The sequence below is a fragment of the Oncorhynchus tshawytscha genome, linkage group LG34, assembly GCF_018296145.1.
Source record: "Oncorhynchus tshawytscha isolate Ot180627B linkage group LG34, Otsh_v2.0, whole genome shotgun sequence".
NCBI lineage: Eukaryota > Metazoa > Chordata > Actinopteri > Salmoniformes > Salmonidae > Oncorhynchus > Oncorhynchus tshawytscha.
In genome coordinates, this window is record NC_056462.1 from 10,284,752 (window position 1) to 10,308,868 (window position 24,117).

At 41.3% G+C, this 24,117-nt stretch overlaps 2 protein-coding genes across 4 annotated transcripts in view; both read left to right on the forward strand.

The window, feature by feature from the left end:
• LOC112231940 (zinc finger protein 583) overlaps nt 1-24,117 on the forward strand; it is a 969,163-nt gene that overhangs the window by 549,357 nt on the left and 395,689 nt on the right. The window lies entirely within an intron of this gene.
• Nucleotides 7,438-10,096, forward strand: LOC121841789 (zinc finger protein 213-like). Its single transcript, XM_042311937.1, has 3 exons — nt 7,438-7,961; nt 8,194-8,324; nt 8,511-10,096. Exons 1-3 carry the CDS (start codon nt 7,703-7,705, stop codon nt 9,645-9,647), a joined length of 1,527 nt encoding a protein of 508 aa, XP_042167871.1. The 5' UTR covers nt 7,438-7,702; the 3' UTR covers nt 9,648-10,096.

The following is a 24,117-nucleotide window of genomic DNA, read 5'->3' on the forward strand; positions in this document are numbered from 1 at the left end:
CCAGTATTTATGCTGCAGTAGTTAATGTGTCGGGGGGCTAGGGTCAGTTTGTTATATCTGGAGTACTTCTCCTGTCCTATTCGGTGTCCTGTGTGAATCTAAGTGTGCAGTTCTATAATTCTCTCTTTCTCTCTCTCGGAGGACCTGAGCCCTAGGACTACCTGACATGATGACTCCTTGCTGTCCCCAGTCCACCTGGCCGTGCTGCTGCTCCAGTTTCAACTGTTCTGCCTTATTATTATTCAACCATGCTGGTCATTTATGAACATTTGAACATCTTGGCCATGTTCTGTTATAATCTCCACCCGGCACAGCCAGAAGAGGACTGGCCACCCCACATATGCTCTCTCTAATTCTCTCTCTCGGAGGACCTGAGCCCTAGGACCATGCCCCAGGACTACCTGACATGATGACTCCTTGCTGTCCCCAGTCCACCTGACCGTGCTGCTGCTCCAGTTTCAACTGTTCTGCCTTATTATTATTATACGACCATGCTGGTCATTTATGAACATTTCAACATCTTAGCCATGTTCTGTTATAATCTCCACCCGGCGCAGCCAGAAGAGGACTGGCCACCCCACATAGCCTGGTTCCTCTCTAGGTTTTGGCCTTTCTAGGGAGTTTTTCCTAGCCACCGTGCTTCTACACCTGCATTGCTTGCTGTTTGGGGTTTTAAGCTGGGTCTCTGTACAGCACTTTGAGATATCAGCTGATGTACGAAGGGCTATATAAATACATTTGATTTGATTTGAAATTTGATTTGATTTGAGAAGTGCAACGCTATTTGGCTGGCAGCCACACAAGTAAACGAGTTGTCTTTTTTTCAAAAACGGATAGCCATCTTTCTAATGTTTAGGACTATCATAGAAAGAATGTAGGCAGCTTCATTTCCTAATGTTTTGCTTAAAGTTAATATTGCATTTTACCAGAGAAAAATAGGCTGGCTAAACCAAGAAATGTACCTGAGAAAAAAAACTACACATCAGTCGGAGTACTGTCTGCTGAATGCCTGTTCGTGAATTCTCATTCGAGAGGTGCAACTGAAGTACAAAATTGCTCTGATGCCGAGCAGAAATTACAATAAGAAGCATTTACAAAACGCAGCAAAATATTTGTTTTTTTCCTGAATTATGCGTTAGCACGACCCCTAGTTTAACTTGCTAAGTGTCTGCAATAACACAATATGATGCCCCATCACCTTATCTTTCTGCCATGTTTGAGAAGCCAACGCCATTTCGATTAGTTATTTGTACAGCTGCCACGTATCTTGATTTCCTTGCATTTCTCAGAGCAGGCAGGCCCATTGCCCTAGCGACTCCAGTTGTAGACATGCTGCTTGAGAGCCAGTTCTGCATGTATCAAAACTTTTTTGTTTACAAAATTTCCCCAGGGGGACAATAAAGTCAGTAAGTAATGTATCTCATTCACATTCGGAAGCTTCTACCTATATATGTTTAACTTTATGAGCTGGATTGCTCGTCTTTGCAATTAGTATTTTTTTGTTTGTTATTTGCGCTTGTTAGCATATTTAGCTAGCAGCCTCCATGGAAATTCGCTATTTAATTGTGACAATTTTGTTAGCATTCTAGTAAGAGAGGACGATATGAAAATCTGGATACCGCCCAACCCTATTTAAGTGTAGAGTACCATCTAAACCGCTGTGAAATATCTGGTTAATAACCAGAAACTATTTTCAGCTGGTGTACAAAACCCGAAAGAACGCTACGCATGGAAATAGCGAACATATCTACCGCTTCTTAGACTTGCTTTCAATGAGAATGATAGATCTATAACTGACATTTAAGTGAATTTGATGGGGTCGCCCAAAAAAATTACATAATGCACCATTGATGGTTTGATAATGATGGACTTTCAACATGGTGTGTTTACCTATCCCCACTGTAGTTACAGAATTACTTCATTGTTGTTAAACCCATCATGGTGAACATAAATATGACCTGGGTAAAAACAAAGTCAGCTATGATAAATCAAAAAATCTTCATCAGACAAACCTGACTAAACAACTTGTGTACAGTAGGTGTTTGTGTGTGGGTATGTGTAGGTATATTTAGTAAGTGTATATTGGTTATAAAGTGATGTTTGGTGTATGCAGAATAGGGTGATATCAGATGTGATGTATACTAAAGTGAGTTTCACTGAAAGTCTTAGAATGAAAAGTCCCATTTTGTGTTTATTAACCCTTTCCCTTCAGCCCGTCATTCCGTATACGGGTTGAAAATACAAGATTGTCATTGATAAGCGCCTAAATTGGAATGCTGTGGCTGTACAGTAACATGCTATACATGACGTCAGAGCTCCGCTTCTCAACACTGTATGGGATTTGACTGACATCCCGTTATAAACTTGAGCACTGCTCAACAAGATATCCCTCCTGTTAATTGGGTTACTTTAGTACATTTGATGTTGTCTGAGTGAGGAGAATGCTGGAAATTGAGTTCATGTGTTCAGAAAGATGAGACGTTGAGGATTATAATAAATAACCGATGTCATACAAGCAAACCACACCTGTGAGTCCAAATGTGCACCTCACATTTCCACATTTGAAAACTCATGTAATTTACAGTGTCAACGTTTATCGCTATGTTTGTTACAAAGATGACATGCGTTATACCCTGGGTTGTCCTGAACACAATGAGCCTGTGTTTGTCGTATTGTGAAGAAACTTAGCCGCGTAACACTCACTTGAATGCACTCATGACTCCATTCTATGTGCACCAAAATTACAATCCGTTTGTCTGAAGTGCCTTTTGAAAGCCTAACACTTTATTAGCTAGTCATGTCGGCAATAGACTAAGCTGTCAAATGAGGCCTGACCCAGATTGCGATTTAGAATGGAAACATTTTAGTTTACCTAAACAGCAACAGTACTTCGTGTCCTTGGGAGTATAAAGTTCTATCTGCGAAACTTATAGTTGAGAGACAATGAGCATCAAAGTTCACATCCCAGAACTGAGAACTGTTTTGTAATGAATTCTTCTTTCATAAACCAATAAGGTCCTCACTTTAAAAGTACATGAAGTGCAGAGTATAAAAATCTTAAGACATTTCCAAAAAAACTAAACATTTTTGGGGGTGGTGCATTCACAGATGGGCTCTGAAATGTCAATCTGGGTTCAGCCATAAGATTCTCAGGCATAGAATGTTACTATTGTTTAAATTGAAAAGTACAGACACTTAATGAGTAAAGTAAGAGAATATCCTTCCTTTCTAATCACATCAAATATATTAAGTCATGTTCATCACACATTTGTTAAAGCGATAGTTTACTAAAGTGACAAATACAACATATCCCATGGAGAACGAGCAACAGCTAAAGATTAGCTCTGAATGAGTAAACTTAAGTTATTTGGTCTCGGACACCCCCAGTCAATAAAATACTTGCTAGTTATCAATAGCATTTAGTAAGTTTGTCATTTTTGTGAAATACCCCTTCCATGGAGGTTATTGTATTGAAAAACAGCAATGCCTCTCTAATGGGCCTTAAACATGCTCTAAGGCACCTGTATTTATTTGTAAAGAGCTTAAATTATGGCTGTTCTTCTGAAAAAGCCTCGGTAAGTAATTCCAAAAGAGGATCAGAACCTATGATATGACTAATCAAGGATTTGGCCCTATAAGAGTATTTTTCAAGTACCAGATCTCAGAACTGTTTTGTGGTGTCATTCATCATACATACAATCATTTTTTTATTGACGACACATCGTTGTGTGATTGGATTGCAGATAGAACCTTATAGCACCAAGTTCAAAGGTGTTTGCGCAGATAAAATTTTTCAAAGAAATCACATCACACGTGAAAGAGCACCTATGTGAATAATACATTTGACCAAAATGTGTGAACCTTATAAAGTTGAAGTCAGAAGTTTACATACACTTAAATTGAAGTCATTAAAACTTGTTTTTCAACCACTCCACAAATGTCTTGTTAATTAACAAACTACAGTTTTGGCAAGTCGGTTAGGACATCTACTTTGTGCATGACACAAGTCATTTTTCCAACAATTGTTTACAGACAGATTAATTCTAGTGGGTCAGAAGTTCACATACACTAAGTTGACTGTCTTTAAACAGCTTGGAAAATTCCAGAAAATTATGTCATGGCTTTAGAAGCTTCTGATAGGCTAATTGACATTTGAGTCAATTGGAGGTGTACCTGTGGATGTATTTCAAGGCCTACCTTCAAACTCAGTGCCTCTTTGCTTGACATCATGGATAAATCCGAAGAAAAAAAAAAGTGTAGACTTCCACAAGTCTGGTTCATCCTTGGGAGCAATTTCCAAACGACTGAAGGTACCACATTCATCTGTACAAACAATAGTACGCAAGTATATACACCATGGGGTCATACCACTCAGGAAGGAGATGCGGTCTGTCTTCTAGAGATGAATGTACCTTGGTGCAATAAGTGCAAATCAATCTCAGAGCAACAGCAAAGGACCTTGTGAAGATGCTGGAGGAAACCGGTACAAAAGTATCTATATCCACAGTAAAACAAGTCCTATATCGACATAAACTGAAAGGCCGCTCAGCAAGGAAGAAGCCACTGCTCCAAAGCCGCCATAAAAACGCCTGACTACGGTTTGCAACTGCACATGGGGACAAAGTTCGTACTTTTTGGAGAAATGTCCTCTGGTCTGATGAAACAAAAATAGAACTGTTTGGCCATAATGACCATCGTTATGTTTGGAGGAAAAAGGGGGAGGCTTGCAAGCCGAAGAGCACCATCCCAACCGTGAAGCACGGGGGTGGCAGCATCATGTTGTGGTGGTGCTTTGCTGCAGGAGGGACTGGTGCACTTCACAAAATAGATGACATCATAAGGGAAATTATGTGGCTGTATTGAAGCAACATCAAGACATCAGTCAGGAAGTTAAAGCTTGGTCAAAAATGGTTCTTCCAAATGGACAATGACCCCAAGCACTTCCAAAGTTGTGGCAAAATGGCTTAAGGACAACAAAGTCAAGGTATTGGAGTGGCCATTTTTACTTATCAAACCATTTTTACTTATCTTGCCCCTACTCAAATGTAAATGAATATTCACATGATGTTTACAGAGATTTTCAGATTTATTGACAAATGCCATGAAAAGTACAGTAAATGCCAAATGCACATAATCAACAGTGTTATGTTTGGATTCAGTCTTGTCAGGTGAGCTGTTGTTTTCACCTTTGGTCAAAACATTTCCCCATCAACTCTAAAGTGTTCTCTTTCAATTTCTACCATTGTAATGCTGCATATGCTTTTTATAATTTATGTTAAATGTCAATTTGGCCCGATTCCATGTTGACAAATTTCCACGAGTTGAAGTGGTTATTAAACATAAACAAGTTAAATATAACATATGAAAACCACACATCAACAAAAAAATCTGCAAGAACTTGATCAACTGCATTCCTTTTCTCATTAAAAGTGTTTTGGGAAATTTTGTGATCATATCCTACACAGTATAAACACAATATGAAACAGACTTTTTAGGTTTATATATGCCTTGTACATTGAGTGTACAAAATATAAAGAACACCTTCCTAATATTGAGTTGCACCCCTTTTGCCCTCAGAACAGCCTCAATTTGTCAGGACATGGACTCGACACCTTCACTTCCAGAAGCTGTAGTTTCATCCGCAATGCCCTGTTTTCTTTCTGGCTTTCAGTTATTTCCAAACGAAACACTGCATAGTCGTCGTCTACGAGTTTACAGATGTCTGCCACGACTGAATTTGCCAGCACCTCCAGGACAGAGGCTATTTGAGTGTGAAAAACCATACAATTAGCCATTGTTAGCTAAGCAGCTAGCTAGCGTTACCTAGATAAACATAAATCAACCAAGTACCGTCTCCAACGCAAATTAAATTAAACGTCTAAATAATAAAAACACTACGTGAAATTTGTTTTTGACCACTGTTGACTTCCGTTTACTTCTTCTTCTATAATATTATGGCGGTCCTCAAACGTTAGTTACATTCCGCCACATTCTGTACTGGAGTGTGTAGTGAATCACAGCTAAATGAATAGACTAAATAAATAAAGAAACAAACATAAAAATAAACCCTCCTATCTAATCCTGTATTACTAAGAAAATTAAAAGAGCCCTGTACTTACATCAACACATGCATCACTGTTTCTTCAACCATACACTCTGTACACCAACCATTTGCATGCTTGCCAACCAAATATAAGGACGAGTTCAATGTACAATGTCCTAAACGCAAACACCACCTCTTCCTTACTAATTTGAATCTTGGTCCACCGACCATTCTATGGCCGGCATTTATATGCCAGGTTCTGAGTCCCACCTCTTCTACCACACATCTATCATAATTGCTCGAATCTTACCTTTGGCCTCACCTCGTGGAGCAAGAATATAAATTGCATCTTGTTTTTAAAGTCCTTTTGACTACCTGGGACCCAGCCACTTCCGTTTACACTGAAAATAAAGGATCTTATTGGTTGGCGTCATAGCTCAAAATTAAATGTGGTTAAATTTTTTAAAGTATGCAAGCTGTTTTTTTTTTTAAATATGGTACTGCTTATCACATTACACATCAAATTTCCTATGATCAGTATCTTTTAAGCAGAGAGCAGACTTGTTTAGAAAGAACAGCATGTTAGCAAGAATAGATTAGAGCATAATAAAATGACTTTATTCCATCTAGTCAGTCAGGTAAATCCTGTCCCTGTTCTAGGCTAGGTTTACTGTCTCTCAAAAACATATTTACACAAGCCTGTTTCAAATGTCAAGTTACCAAATGGTTAATGAGGGGTATGTGGTTAATTACCCTTTTTACCCCAAGACACTTCACATGATAACTATACTATGTCAGCTAAAGAATGGTTCCCAGATCTCCCCTGTGCACATCTCAAGCCCCACTGCTACGTTTCTCCCCGTTGTGGACACTCCTATGTCTGATAAGGTTATTCTAGAAGGAGAAGCTCTTGTAACATAGTTTGCACTTGAGATGGTTTGGGATTAGTTGGACCACAGAGTGAAGGAAAAGCAGTGCTCAGCATATATGGAAACTCCTTCAAGGCTGTTGGAAAAACATTCCTCATGAAGCTGGTTGAGAGAATGCCAAGAGTGTGCAAAGCTGTCATCAAGGCAAAGGGTGGCCACTTTGAAGAATATCAAATATCAAATATATTTTGATTTGTTTAACACTTTTTTTGGTTACTACGTGATTCCATATGTGTTATTTCATAGTTTTGATGTGTACACTATTATTCTACAATATAGAAAATAGTACAAAATAAAGAAAAACCTGGAATGAGTAGGTGTGTCCAAACTTTTGACTGGTACTGTGTATATATAGATATATATTTTTATGTATATTTCAGTGGTGGATACACTATGGCTGTGAATTTTTTTTAATGAATTTATAACGCAGCAAGCAATAGCATTTCAAAGAGCAGCTCAGAGCTTGTTCCATTTAATCACGCCCCATGACGCCAACCAATCAAATCCTTTCTCTTCAGTCTAAAAAGGAAGTAAACAGTGACCGAGAACAATTTAAACGTTAGCGTTTTTATTGTTATTTTTTAGACATTTATTAACCTAATGGAACTAAAAATATGACTAATTTAACTGCTAAACATCACATACTTACCCCAAGTAGTCTTTAATTCGCGTTGGAGACAGGACTTGGTTGATAGATGTTATCTAGGTGACGCTTAACTAGCTGCTAACAATGGCTGACTGTATGGTTTTTCACACTCAAATAGCCTCCATTATGGAGGTGCTAGCGAATGCAGCCGTGGCAGAGATCTGTAAACTCGTAGACGATGACTACGCAGTGTTTCGTTTGGAAATAACTCAAAGCCAGAAAGAAAACCGGGGTTTGCGGAGGAAATTACAACTACTGGAACTGAAGGTGGCACGGGAGCGCGTCGTCGCCAGTCGTCCCAGTAGTGTCAAGATCGTCGACCGATACAGAGGAATGGCAAGAGGTACATTTTGCCTCGTTCCCTTCTGACCACATGTGTTTGGATAGTATGCAATAATTCCAGTGATTACTTTATCTTGCAAGAAGTTATGAGAAGTGTTACTTACATCCTTGCCAATTCTAGACTGCGTCAAAACTCAATAGTGTACAATTGTCAATAAAGCGTTGAGCATTGACAGCACCTAACCTAACTACCTCTAACCTAACTACCTCTTTTCACCCAATCACTCTCTCAGGTGAAGGACAACTCACTGGAAGCCACAGGAACTTTGTGAAGCCAGCGGGCCACAATACATGGAGAAATGACGAACCCATAGCTGTAGATGAAGGGAGTGGAACCTCAACCCAGCACGTTATCGTAATAGAGGTATGTGCAACAGTGGTCCATTAAAATGACAGTACATCAAATGTGACAAGTTTCAGAAAGGCTTCCCTCAGCTATTCACTTGCTTACATGTGCATCCAAATGTATCTGCCATAGGGGAGACTTCCCTACAGCATTGTTATCCATTTCCACTCATGTACTGGTAATAACCTCCCCTCTTTTTGTCAGTCTGCAGATGCAGAGACTGCAGGCCCTGGGGTCAAGCAGGAGAGATCTGAAGGAGAGGAGAACCCACGGCACAGCAGAGACATCCAGAATGGACCCTATGAAGCCACGGAGGACCCCACCACCGCTGCTGCAGCATCCCAGCCCAGGACCCGACGCAGCATCATGGAGGTCAGTGGAAGACCGGATGCCGTCCTCAATTCAGAGACAGACACCAAGACTTTAACTGTAACACACAGGCTCTTAGACCTAGGATCTGAACAAATATCAGACCCAGAGAGACTGGGGCAGGGGCCACTGGGCTGTCCTCCTGCTCCCGGCTCAGAGTACTTACCGGTATTTCACCAGAGCCAGAGGCCTGTTCATTCCTGTGGGGATGGTGACACGTTAGACACTGGTGGTGATGATGATCCGTCTTGTTCTTACACTACAGAGATGGACCCTGGCAACATATCCTTGGGTTTAGAGAGACAGACTGATATGTTTAGAGGGGAATGGAACCGGTATAGTAGTAGTGTATACTCTGAAGGGTGCCTAGATAAGAAAGAGGGGGTTATAGTCATGGATGAGGTGACTGTGAAAGTGGAGGGCGACACCACTCTTCCATGGAATGTAGACAAGACTCACTTAGGGGAAGGACACTCACAGGGCAACACCAGTGACTTCTTAGACTACAGGGAAAGCTTAGAGACAAATCCAAATGTTACGACCCACTCCCCTTTACACGTGTTCAGGAATCGCGACCCAGTGTCTACGTCAATGGCACCTTCCGATTCACACAGCCGTGTCCTTTTCGATCAGGCATGGAACTCAAATGACAGAGCTAGAGTCCAGGCTCGGGGAGGGGGAGGAATATCGGGCGGTAGTAAAGAAAAACGGTTCCTCTGCATGTTCTGTAGCAAAGGCTTCAGCTGCTCCCAGAAGGTGGAGATCCACCAGAGGGTCCACACAGGGGAGAAACCCTACAGCTGTACCCAGTGTCACATGCGGTTCACCCAGGCTGGTGACCTGAAGAGGCATCAGAGGGTCCACACAGGGGAGAAACCTTACAGCTGCCCCCAGTGTGAGAAGAGGTTCTCCCGCCACCACCATTTGAAGATGCACTTGAAGGTCCACACAGGAGAGAGGCCGTTTGTCTGAACGCACTGCTGGTAGAGGTTCCCAGAAAGGTGCTACCTCAGTATACACCAGCAGAAAAAACATTCCACTCTATAACATAGCTTCTGATGTTTAAATCAAACCCTGCATTAAAGAAAAAAAATATTTTTCTTTGTTGTCTGCAGAAAAGACCCACAGATGCATTTGTAATAACGAGAGTAAAAGATTTCAGTGTTTAATATTCCTGAGTAGAATATTGCATCCAGACATTGTGTGTGATATGGAAATGTGTGAGCTGAAAAAGTCTTACATATTGTTTGTACCGTGTAGGCTATATGGTGTTCACAAATGACTATTTCATTACTTCTGTTCAACTACTTAATTTTTTCTCAGACTCTTTTTGCTCATTTTTATTTGAGACATTTGTATGTGTGGTTTTCATATGGTGTATTTAAAACATGTTTGTTTAATAAACACAAAATGGGACATTTCATTCTGAATTTCATTGAAATTTCCTTATAATATACTGTGCTTTAAGAACATATTCAGACCCCTTGACTATTTCCACATTTGTTACATTTTAGACTAAGGCTGTAAAGTTTTAATTATTTTTTTCCCCCTCAATCTACACACAATACCCCATAAGGAAAAAGCGAAAACAGGTTTTTAAGAAAAAAATACCTCAATTACATACAGTGCCTTGCGAAAGTATTCGGCCCCCTTGAACTTTGGGACCTTTTGCCACATTTCAGGCTTCAAACATAAAGATACAGTTTTATATTTTTTTGTGAAGAATCAACAAGTGGGACACAATCATGAAGTGGAACGACATTTATTGGATATTTCAAACTTTTTTAACAAATCAAAAACTGAAAAATTGGGCATGCAAAATTATTCAGCCCCTTTACTTTCAGTGCAGCAAACCTCCAGAAGTTCAGTGAGGATCTCTGAATGATCCAATGTTGACCTAAATGACTAATGATGATAAATACAATCCACCTGTGTGTAATCAAGTCTCCGTATAAATGCACCTGCACTGTGATAGTCTCAGAGGTCCGTTAAAAGCGCAGAGAGCATCATGAAGAACAAGGAACACACCAGGCAGGTCCGAGATACTGTTGTGAAGAAGTTTAAAGCCGGATTTGGATACAAAAAGATTTCCCAAGCTTTAAACATCCCAAGGAGCACTGTGCAAGTGATAATATTGAAATGGAAGGAGTATCAGACCACTGCAAATCTACCAAGACCTGGCCGTCCCTCTAAACTTTCAGCACATACAAGGAGAAGACTGATCAGAGATGCAGCCAAGAGGCCCATGATCACTCTGGATGAACTGCAGAGATCTACAGCTGTGGTGGAAGACTGTCCATAGGACAACAATCAGTCGTATATTGCACAAATCTGTCCTTCATGGAAGAGTGGCATGAAGAAAGCCATTTCTTAAAGATATCCATTAAAAGTGTTGTTTAAAGTTTGCCACAAGCCACCTGGGAGACACACCAAACATGTGGAAGAAGGTGCTCTGGTCAGATGAAACCAAAATTGAACTTTTTGGCAACAATGCAAAACGTTATGTTTGGCGTAAAAGCAACACAGCTCATCACCCTGAACACACCATCCCCACTGTCAAACATGGTGGTGGCAGCATCATGGTTTGGGCCTGCATTTCTTCAGCAGGGACAGGGAAGATGGTTAAAATTGATGGGAAGATGGATGGAGCCAAATACAGGACCATTCTGGAAGAAAACCTGATGGAGTCTGAAAAAGACCTGAGACTGGGACGGAGATGTGTCTTCCAACAAGACAATGATCCAAAACATAAAGCAAAATCTACAATGGAATGGTTCAAAAATAAACATATCCAGGTGTTAGAATGGCCAAGTCAAAGTCCAGACCTGAATCCAATCGAGAATCTGTGGAAAGAACTGAAAACTGCTGTTCACAAATGCTCTGCATCCAACCTCACTGAGCTCGAGCTGTTTTGCAAGGAGGAATGGGAAAAAATTTCAGTCTCTCGATGTGCAAAACTGATAGAGACATACCTCAAGCGACTTACAGCTGTAATCACAGAAAAAGGTGGCGCTACAAAGTATTAACTTAAGGGGGCTGAATAATTTTGCACGCCCAATTTTTCAGTTTTTGATATGTTAAAAAAGTTTGAAATATCCAATAAATGTTGTTCCACTTCATGATTGTGTCCCACTTGTTGTTGATTCTTCACAAAAAAAATACAGTTTTATATCTTTTTGTTTGAAGCCTGAAATGGGGCAAAAGGTCGCAAAGTTCAAGGGGGCCGAATACTTTCGCAAGGCACTGTAAGTATTCAGACCTTTTGCTATGAGACACAAAATTGAGCTCTGGTGCATCCTGTTTCCATTGGTCATCCTTGAGATGTTTCAACAGCTTAATTGGAGTCCATCTGTGGTAAATTTAATTTATTGGACATGATTTGGAAAGGCACACACCTGTCTATATAAGGTCCCGTATTTGACAGTGCATATCAGAGCAAAACCATGTCATGAGGTTGAAGGAATTGTCCTTAAAGCGCAGAGACAGGATTGTGTCGAGGCACAGATCTGGGGAAGGGTACCAAAACATATCTGCAGCATTGAAGGTCCCCAAGAACACAGTGCCTCCAACATTTTAAATGGAAGAAGTTTGGAACCACCAAGACTCTTCCTACAGCTGGCCGCCCAGCCAAACTGAGCAATCGAGGGAGAAGGGCCTTGGTCAGGGAGGTGACCAAGAACCTGATGGTCACTCTGACAGAGCTCCAGAGTTGCTCTGTGGAAATGGGAGAACCTCCCTGAAGGACAAACATCTCTGCAGTGCTCCACCAATCATGCCTTTATGGTAGAGTGGCCAGACGGAAGCCACTCCTCAGTAAAAGCCACATGACAGCCCGGTTGGAGTTTGCCAAAATGCACATAAAATCTTCAAACAAGATTCTTTGGTCTGATGAAACCAATATTGAACTCTTGGCCTGAATGCCAAGCGTCAAGTTTGGCGGAAACCTGGCACCATCCCTACAGTGTTGCATGGTGGTGGCAGCATCATGCTGTGGGGATGTTTTTCAGAGGCAGATACTGGGAGACTAATCAGGATCGAGGGAAAGATGAACGGACCAAAGTAAAGAGAGATCCTTGATGAAAACCTGCTCCGGACCTTATCCTGGGGCCAAGGTTCACCTTCCAACAGGACAATGACCCAAAGCACACAGCCAAGACAACACGAGAGTTGCTTCAGGACAAGTCTCCGAATGTCCTTGAGTGGTCCAGCCAGAGCCCAGACTTCAACCCGATCTAACATCTCTGGAGAGACCTGAAAATAGCTGTGCAGCAATGCTCCCCATCCAACCTGAAAGAGCTTGAGAGGATCTGCAGGGAAGAATGGGAGAAACTCCCCAAATACAGGTGTGCCAAGCTTGTAGCGTCATACCCAAGAAGTCTCGAGACTGCCTAAGGTGCTTCAACAAAGTACTGAGTAAAGGGTCTGAATCATTTTGTACTGTAATATATCTGTTTATGTTTAATAAATGTGCAAAAATATCTCAGCCTGTTTTTGCTTTGTCATTATGATATATTGTGTGTAGATTGATGAAAGGGAAATAATGATTTAATCAATTTTAGAATAAAGCTGTAACATAACAAAATGTGGAAAAAGTAAAGGAGTCCGAATGAACTGCACATCAGATCTGATCTCACAGTATTCATACACACAACAGCGCTTTATAACCAATATACACTTACTAAATATACTTACACATACCCAGACATTAACAAACACCTACTGTACACTTCAAAATAGTCTAGTCAGGGTTGTATGACTTGACTTATGATAGCTAACTTATTTATCCACAACAACATATTTATGTCCACCATGATGGGTTTAACAACAATTAAGTAATTCTGTAACTACAGTATAGGACTCAAGCGTAATGGGGATGGGTAAACACTCCATGTTGAAAGTTTGTTTATCTGTGTGTACGTACCTGAGGGAGTATATGTCTGTAGTCTGTATCACCTCTCTCTTCCAGGAGGAGGGTCCAGAGGTGCTGCTGGTGAAGGAGGAGGGGTGTGAGGAGGGTCTGGGGAACCCTGGGGGGACCATGGTCATGGAGGACAACCAGACTACACCTCCTGAACCCACAGAGGACCCAGCTGAGCAGCACAGGACCACACACAGTCTCAGTGAGGTGAGTTCACTGTGAACTACTGTCTGAATGGTATTAGGTATTAGCTTCTCAGAGTAGGAGTGCTGATCTAGGATCAGTTTTGCCTTTTTAGATCGTAATGAATAAGACCTGATCCTCAATCAGCACTTCTACTCAGGGTATCTCAGAGTAATAAGAGTGCTGATCGCTGTTCATAATAAATATGATTGTATGGACAGATCCTATATCAGCACTCCTACACCAAGACACTTTGTGGATACGGGCCCAGGTCTTGATTAATATAGTCTTAACCTTTCTCGGGCAGGCGTTCCGCTAGTGGAACCTCTCGACAACATTCCGCTGAAAAGGCAGCGCGCGAAATTCAAAAATATTTTTTAGAAATATGTAACTTTTGCACATTAACAAGTCCAAATAGAGCAAATGAAAGATAAACTTCTTGTTAATCTACCCGTCCGATTTAAAAAAGGCTTTACAGCGAAAGCACAACATATGTTAGGTGATAGCCAAGTCAAAAAAACTGCAATTTTTCCAGCCAAAGATAGGAGTCACAAAAAGCAGAAATATAGATAAAATGAATCACTAACCTTTGATGATCTTCATCAGATTACACTCATAGGACTTCCTGTTACACAATACATGAGATCAATACATCAGAATGGACTCCCAGGAATCCCAGTTCGACTATAAATGACTGATTTATTCCATAAAGTTCCATAAAGTCATCATTTATGTCCAAATAGCCACTTGTTGTTAGCGTGTTCAGCCCAGTAATCCATCTTCATGATGCGCGAGCACTATGTCCAGAAAAAAACTCGCAAAGTTCCGTTACAGGTCGTAGAAACAAGTCAAACGATGTATGGAATCAATCTTTAGGATGTTTTTAACATAAATCATCAATAAGGTTCCAACCGGAGAATTCCTATGTCTGAAGAAAAGCACTGGAACGAGAGCTAACTCTGTCGGGAGCGCACGTCACGAGCCTGAGACACTCTGCCAGACCCATGACTCATTCAGCTCCCATTCCCCCCTCCTTTATAGCAGAAGCCTGAAAAAAGTTTCTAAAGACGGTTGACATCTAGTGGAAGCCTTAGGAAGTGCAACTTGACCCCATAGACACTGTGTATTGTAGGCCAAGCTTTGAAAAACTACAAACCTCAGATTTCCCACTTCCTGGTTGGATTCTTCTCAGGTTTTCACCTGCCATATGAGTTCTGCTATACTCACAGACATAATTTAAACAGTTTTAGAAACTTCAGAGTGTTTTCTATCCAATACTAATAATACTATGCATATATTAGCATCTGGGACAGAGTAGGAGGCAGTTCACTCTGGGCACGCTATTCATCCAAAAGTGAAAATGCTGCCCCCTATCCCAAAAAGGTTCAATCTGGGACCATGCCTTTGAATGATCAAACCATTAAAGGGGTAAGTCATATGAACTGGTGGATACCATTTTTCATCTCTGCGTCCAATATCCAGGAAGTTAGAGGGAATTTCACGAGCCAGTGCTAACTTGCTTAGCACAAAAACTGGATTAGGTGTAAACGAAGACTTCCATTCTTTGTGCTAAGCTTGTTAGCACAGCTAGTTGCCAAAATCCCAAACTATCCTTTTAAAGAGTGCCAAGTAATCAAATAAATGACCACGTTTGCATAGTATCCATGGCAATCCCTCATTGCCCAATCAAATCATATCAGATTTCTTGATCCTCTCCCTCTATCTCTTACAGTCAGTAGACAAAGAGGATGGGATGCCTGATCTGCAGCTGGTCAAAGAGGAGACAATAGAGAACAGACCAGAGAGTGGACTAAAGATCTGGGATGAAGGTATGGGAGAAATACATATCGAGAACATATATATACTATGTGTATATATACATCAATAGGAATAGAGATGCACCTGCTTAAAATGAAATAAATACAACTTGTGTTTATCTACTAAAACAAACATTATAATGTTTGAACTTGACCAGGTAATTGACTCAAACTCCATATGTTGAGTTTTCTGCCATGTAACCTCTTCCTGCAGGTGGTTGGCTCGAAGCTAACAGAGGAGACTGGGCAGTTATCTTGGATTCCCAGACCAGTGCAGCCAAGGTTCCTGTGGACGACGTCATCGAGCAGGCCAGTACCGGAGGCGACATAGTGGAGGTCAGTGGATGGGAAAGTGTCCTCAGCTCTGGGCTGGGCAACAACACTGTTAACCAAAACCTGAAACAGACAGTCGAACACAAAACAACATCTCCATGACAACAGACTGGCTGAGACTAGGGCGAGGTGTAGATTTGGTCTACGGGGACGGGATGTCCGTATGTGGTGGGAAAGAACAGACACGGCTAGTGATGCTCCTATAGTTGTGTTGCCTTTAGCCTGCCTTTGATTAGCCTGATGACTCACACCAAATTATTTAGCTTCTTATTTAGCTTCACACTTTACTCTGAGACTGCCATCATTGAAGTCGTTTGTGGTGATGAGGGGCGTTGTACAAAACAAAGTCATCAGCGATTGTATCGTAACCAATCAGAGTATTTGTATTGATGAAGGATATCGTTGTGGAAATCTGTTGAAGCTCAAGTCGGCTACACAATGCAATGCTCTTTCTATTGGCTGGCTGGCTAGCTATGTAGCAAGCTAGCAAACATAGCTACAAACAATAATACCAAATATAATATCAGCATGTGACGTAGCTATTTAGCTGTTAAATCGCCTAAACAACCTGCAATATCAATCTCACCATGTTCAACCTGCAGATTGATGTGCCTCACAGTGGAGTCTAACATTGGCAACAGCAAATATACTTTTGAGGAGATGCCAGCATGGTGCATTCTGAGCAATTCAAAAACTCAACATTAGCACAATGTTTGTCAAGAAGAAGTACAACATTACACATATTTTCAGAGATTTTAAATAACTAACTTGCTATCTGTAATATCATATAGCTTTGGAATCGTGACATTATGTACTTTAGAGGAAAATAGGCATGTTTCTCGACATATACACTGACTTTGAGAAGGGATTGCGTGATGATTAGCTTAGAAACCGTGTGACGCAGTATGACAACATGAATGCGATTGTTCGACAGTCTGCTGGGTGGGGCTTTATACGTTGCTTCATTCATTGGATTCCTATCTCCTTTCTGTAACATCTTTGTCAACGGCACCATGCAATGCACCCTGGACTAAAGAGGCAGACAAATAGGAAAAATGTGCAAGACCCTCTGTTAAATTACACATTTCTTGAGGTAGGAATACCGCCAAAATATGTTCCAAGGCTCATTGGAGAGAAGACATCCTCCCTGAGTTATGACATTGGCCAGTATTGAAATCTGAGATGTATGATAGATGTTTTCACGATCTAAAGTAATATTCCTATTAACTTCCAGTGTAGTGAGAGACTTGACACGGTGCTACATCATACCGGACGCATTTCTGCCTGCTTGAACGCCAGTAACTCAGATACACATGAAAACATGAAATGGCCCAGGGAATCGATAGAACATCACTCAGAGATGCACAAAAACAATATAACATTCAAAATGGGTGAACCTTGCCTTTAAGGCAGCTACTATATATACAAATATTACATGACATTACATTTGCACTTTTCACAACACCTTAAGTATGTGCCCTCAGGCCACTACTCCACGACATCTTATTTACAACACAAAATCCATGTGTACGTGTGTGTAGAGTGCGTGTGTTAGCATGTGTATGTTTGTGTCTGTTCCTATGTGTGTGTGTCTCTTCATAGTTCCCGCTATTCCATAAGGTGTATTTATCTGTTCTTTAAATCTGATTATACTGCTTGCATCAGCTACCTGATGTGGAATAGAGTTCCATGTAGTCATGGCTCTATGTAGTACTGTGGTCCTCCCATAGTCTGTTCTCAACTTTGGAACTGTGAATAGACCTCTGGTGGCATGTCTTGTGGGGTATGCATGGGTGTAAGAGCTGTTTGCTAGTACTTTCAACAGACAGCTCGGTGCATTCAACATTTTAACAGTACTTACAAAACAAGTGATGAAGTCAATCTCTCCTCTACTTTGAACCATGAGAGATTGACATGCATATTATTAATGTTAGCACTCCGTGTACATTTAAGGGCCAGCCATGCTGTCCCGGTTCTGAGCCAATTGTAATTTTCCTAAGTTCATATTTGTGCGCCAAAACTAGGGCCTGTAGAACCTGCCTTATTGATAGTGTTGTTAAGAAGGCAGAGCAGCTCTTTATTATGGACAGACTTCTCCCCAGATTTAGTTGAAGTTTGGGGTTTAGAGTATCAAAGCCAATGACGAATTTTCAAACCTCCGCTTTAACAATGTGTGTTCTGGCTCTGGCCCAACCCATCGGTTTCTGGACCAATCAGTTGGCCCCGAATGCGTTCGCATTGGTGAAGGATCGGGGAGGTACTCAGATCCAGACTCATTGCGGAGAAGAAAATTATAGTTGCAGTCGGAAGTTTACATACACCTTAGCCAAATATATTTCAACTCAGTTTTTTGCAATTCCTGGCATTTAATCCTCGTAAAAATGTCTGTCTTAGGTCAGTTAGGATCACCACTTTATTTTAAGAATGTGAATAGTAGAGAGATTTATTTAGGCTTTTATTTCTTTCATCACATTCCCAGTGGGTCAGAAGTTTACATGCACTCAATTAGTATTTGGTAGCATGGCCTTTAAATTGTTTAACTTGGGTCAAACGTTTCGGGAAGCCTTCCACAAGCTTCCCACAATAAGTTGGGTGAATTTTAGCCCATTCCTCCTGACAGAGCTGGTGTAACTGACTCAGGTTTGTAGGCCTCCTTGCTCACACACACTTTCTCAGTTCTGCCCACAAATGTTCTATAGGATTGAGGTCAGGGCTTTGTGATGGCCACTCCAATACCTTGACTCTGTTGTCCTTAGGCCATTTTGCCACAACTTTGGAAGTATGCTTGGGGTCATTGTCCTTTTGGAAGACCCATTTGCGACCAAGCTTTAACTTCCTGACTGATGTCTTGAGGTGTTGCTTCAATATATCCACATTATTTTCCCACCTCATGATGCCATCTATTTTGTGAAGTGCACCAGTCCCTCCTGCAGCAAAGCACCCCCACAACATGATGCTGCCACACCCATGCTTCACGTTAGCCTAGCTTAATTATGGCGGTTTTTGGAGCAGTGGCTTCTTCCTTGCTGAGCAGCCTTTCAGGTTATGTCGATATAGGACTTGTTTTACTGTGGATATAGATACTTTTGTATCTGTTTCCTCCAGCATCTTCACATCCCCCCTCTACTGGGGGATGGATTTAAAAATCGCTCAAAATCTGCCATTGGAGCCCATACAAATTAGAACCAAGGTTGTCTTGTTAAAACGTTTTAATTCTCTTACTTTAAATACTATGACTGTTTTCTCATGAGCTGAGATTTTTGTTTGAAATGTCCCATACTTTGTTGTTATCTTTATGAACCTACTGCATACCCCTAATAATATATATTTTCGGGTGCAGGGTGTGCTATTAGCATGCTAACACTCATTTAAACAGGCTGGTAGAATAGTTAGCATAGTTAGCCATCGTTAGCATTCACTGTCTGAAGTAACTTAAGTGTAGCGGAGTTGACTAATGACTGACATGAATGAAAGATTGCTTCAGTACCACACTTCTGTGATTTTAGTTGAAAACGTCACTGTCCCATGTGGAGTGTATGACCATCTTGTTGAAATCAAATACAAAATTGAACCTGTGCTGACTGACTTGGTTATTTTTGTATCATTGCAAGGACTGAGTTTCCTATATCTCAGCCCAACCAAAACATACTTCATTCTTGAATCAACACAGGGATTTTCTTTTAAAAAATAAACTCCAATGTTTCCATATGGTTAGGTAGTTGACTGTGGTTAGCATTTTATAATGTCATGTTTCTGTGTGTACAGCAAGGTGTTTCTTATATAAAAATGTATCAATTTGTATTTACAGTCTGCAGTCCATGAGGACGTGCGGATATCTGGTGTTGCTGGCGGGAGAGACTGGACCTCTGAAGCGGCTGGTCTCAAACCCTGGCCCCGGATCAGGACACTGGATCAGGAGCCGTCGCTCTTCCTTCGCGAGTCAGAACCAGGACCCAACCGCGAAGGACAGAGACCCCACCACCACACAGACCACAACCAGTGGACAGGTGGACTGAACAACAGTCCTGGTGGTCATCAGAGAGACAGAGGCTCCAGTCATGGATCCGGTCTGCAGCCCAGACCCTTCTCTTCACAGTCTCAGTGCAGGGATGGAGCAGGGCCTGGGGCTGATAAAAATAGACCCTCCTGTTCCTATGATACAAACACCACAGTATCCATGATGAACAGAGCAGGTCACCTTGGGCTTCAGCCTTCACAGAGAGTGGTGGGAGACCCCCCTGGTGGGAGTCTAACAGGAAGTCTGTCTTCTCCTTCAGGGTCTTGTCTAATGCCTGGTGACTGGATTCATAGAAAGCCTGGGCTTGGGTCTAGCCTTTCTCAGTTACCTCATGGTTACCCCACCAATACAGACAGGGTCAGGATGGGCGTTCACCACAAGAAGTACTTATCCTGTAACACAGCACACAATCCCAACCACACCCAAACAATGGCTAGAGGTCAAGGAGGGAGCTCAAATACTAACCACCTGAGGGTGGTTGCTCCTGCTTCTACCTCCTCTGGTGTCATTGGGACACAACGTGGGAGGCCGAGCATTAGGACGGACGCCGACAAGCCATACACCTGCCCCACGTGTGGGAAGCGCTTCACTGAGGCAAACTATGTGAAGAGGCACCAGACCGTTCACACCAAGGAGAGGCCCTTCAAGTGCAAACGATGTTACAAGAGCTTCTCCTTCCTGAGTAGCCTTATCAGACATAGGAGTATCCACAATGTGGAAAAATTATAGCAGTGTGGCTTGAGATGTACACAGGGGATATCTGGGAACCATTATTTAGCTTAGCAATTCTCAACTGGTGGGTCGCAGGAAGGTTTGGAATGGGTGACGGGTGTCTAAGTAATTTTTTTTATATATACAGCTGAAGTTGGAAGTTTACATACACCTTAGCCAAATATATTTAAACTCAGTTTTTCACAATTCCTGACATTTAATCATATTAAAAATTCCCTGTCTTAGGTCAGTTAGGATCACCACTTTATTTTAAGAATGTGAAATGTCAGATTAATAGTAGAGAGAATTATTTATTTCAGCTTTTATTTCTTTCATCACATTCCCAGTGGGTCAGAAGTTTACATGCACTCAATTAGTATTTGGTAGCATTGCCTTTAAATTGTTTAACTGGGCCAAAAGTTTTGGGTAGCCTTCCACAAACTTCCCACAATAAGTTGGGTGAATTTTGGCCCATTCCTCCTGACAGAGCTGGTGTAACTGAGTCAGGTTTGTAGGCCTTCTTGCTCGCACACGCTTTTTCAGTTCTGACCACACATTTTCTATAGGATTGAGGTCAGGGCTTTGTGATGGCCACTCCAATACCTTGACTTTGTTGTCCTTAAGCTATTTTGCCACAACTTTGGAAATATGCTTGGGGTCATTGTTCATTTGGAAGACCCATTTGCAACCAAGCTTTAACTTCCTAACTAATGTCTTGAGATGTTGCTTCAAATATACACACAAATTTCCTCCCTCATGAAGCCATCTATTTTGTGAAGTGCACCAGTCCCTCCTGCAGCAAAGTACCCCCACAACATGATGCTGCCACCCCCCGTGCTTCACGGCTGGGATGGTGCTCTTCGGCTTGCAAGCCTCCCCCTTTTTCCTCCAAACATAACGATGGTCATTATGGCCAAACAGTTCTGTTTTTGTTTCATCAGACCAGAGGACATTTCTCCAAAAAGTACAATATTTGTCCCCTTGTGCAGTTGCAAACCGTAGTCTGGCTTTTTTATGGCATATTTGGAGCAGTGGCTTCTTCCTTGCTGAGCGGTCTTTCAGGTTATGTCGATATAGGACTTTTACTGTGGATATAGATTTGTAGTGCCTGTTTCCTCCAGCATCTTCACAAGGTCCTTTGCTGTTGTTCTGGGATTGATTTGCACTTTTCGCAACAAAGTACGTTAATCTCTAGGAGACAGAACGCGTCTCCTTCCTGAGCGGTATGACGGCTGCATGGTCCCATGGTGTTTATACTCTCGTACTATTGTTTGTACAGATGAATGTGGTACCTTCAGGCGTTTGGAAATTGCTCCTAAGGATGAACCAGACTTGTGGAGGTCTCCAATTTTTTTTCTGAGGTCTTGGCTGATTTCTTTTGATTTTCCCATGATGTCAAGCAAAGAGGCACTGAGTTTGAAGGTGAGCCTTGAAATACATCCACAGGTAGACCTCCAAATGACTCAAATTATGTAAATTAGCCTATCAGAAGCTTCTAAAGCCATGCCATAATTTTCTGGAATTTTCCAAGTTGTTTAAAGGCACAGTCAACTTGGTCTATGTAAACTTCTGACCCACTGGAATTGTGATACAGTGAATGATAAGTGAAATAATCTGTCTGTAAACAACTGTGTCATGCACAAAGTAGATGTCCTAACCTACTTGCCAAAACTATAGTTTTTTGACAAGAAATTTGTGGAGTGGTTGAAAAACGAGTTTTAATGACTCCAACCTAAGTGTATGTAAACTTCCGACTTCAACTGTATATATGTGAAAATATATATAATACATGTATATTTTTCTTCTTTATTTTTACAAAAATACTACTTAAATACTACTTAATACGACTTAAACCAGGTAGAAAGTGTGTAGAAATGATAATGAACTTACATTTTTCAGAAAATAAATTACTTTGAAGATTTTTTTAATCACAGTATTTTAATATAGAGTTATTAGCGGTGCCATTTTTATTAATTTTGTGTTCTCAAACCAGTGAGTAATTATTGACAATGAAAGAGGTGGGAATGTTGTTCCATTGTCATATAATTGCTACGGTTATTTTTCGCAATGCAAATATTGGGTCGCGACTGAGACAATCTGGTTCAATTTGGGTCCCGAGGCAAAGCCAGTTGATAACCATTCTCTTTAGCTGACATATTATAGTCATCATGTGAAGTGTACTGGGGTAAGAGTTTTTACAATTATTATTACTAAGTCCCTCAGTTGAGCATTTGGGTATGCTCATATTGTCACATGATACTGACTTGTTGTTTGATGTTCTGGCATAGCCAAAATACTGTAATTTTATTGAAGTTGAACACTATTTACTAATGTTTGGGGGTGGGCATCGATACAGTTACATATCAGGATATTATGTTTTACAATATATTGTATCGTTTTGACTATCACAATATTATTTTTGCGTTAGTCGGCTGTACCTGCACCGAAACTCCAGTATTTTTCCTTCATAGCTTGTTCTCCATCTTCTTTTTCAAGATGGATCCAAGATGTTTTCAGCACTTATTTTCATGACAGATTAAAACGAGTTCTGTAATGGCTCTCTTGTCCCAATGCAGCAGACATATGTTGAGCAATATGTTTGGGACATCGAATTGCAATAAAGTTACAGTATTGAATCCCAATACATATAGAAGCGTGAGAATCGCAATACATATCGTTTCGGCAACTAATTATCGTTTTGGTATCGTATCGAGGGGTCCCTGGCAATTTCCAACATTACATACGAACATATACTGAACAAAAATATAAACATGCAACAATTTCAACATGTTTACTAAGTTACAGTTCATATAAGGAAATCAGTCAATTGAAATAAATTCATTAGGCCCTAATCTATGGATTTCACATGACTGGACAGGGGTGCAGCCATGGGTGGGCCTGGGAGGGCATAGGTCCACCCACTGGGGAGCCAGCCCCAGCCAATCAGAATGAGTTTTTCCCCACAAAATGGCTTTATTACAGACAGAAATACTCCTCAGTTTCATCAGCTGTCCGGGTGGTTGGTCTCAGATGATCCCGCCGATGAAGAAGCTGGATGTGGAGGTCCTGGGCTGGTGTGGTCACACCTGATCTGCGCTTGTGAGGCCGGTTGGACATACTGGCAAAATCTTTCAAACGACATTAGAGGCAGCTTATAATAGAGAAATTAACATCCGGGCTCCTGAGTGGCGCAGTGGTCTAAGGCACTGCATCTCAGTGCTGGAGACGTCACTACAGACCCTGGTTCAATTCCAGGCTGTATCACAACCGGCCGTGATTGGGAGTCCCATAGGGCGTTGCACAATTGGCCCAGGGTTGTTAGGGTTTGGCTGGGGTAGGCCATCATTGTAAATAAGAATTTGTTCTTAACTGACTTGCCAAGTTAAATAAAGGTTAAATAAAAAATTATCTGGCAACAGCTCTGGTGGACATTCCTGCAGTCAGCATGCAAATTGCACCCTC

What these genes read in the sequence shown, in the direction of transcription:
- LOC121841789 (XM_042311937.1), top strand. Translation starts at nt 7,703, where the DNA reads ATGGCTGACTGTATGGTTTTTCACACTCAAATAGCCTCCATTATGGAG. An exon ending in ATACAGAGGAATGGCAAGAG is followed by an intron (nt 7,962 to 8,193) that starts GTACATTTTGCC and finishes TCACTCTCTCAG; the next exon opens with GTGAAGGACAACTCACTGGA. An exon ending in AGCACGTTATCGTAATAGAG is followed by an intron (nt 8,325 to 8,510) that starts GTATGTGCAACA and finishes TCTTTTTGTCAG; the next exon opens with TCTGCAGATGCAGAGACTGC.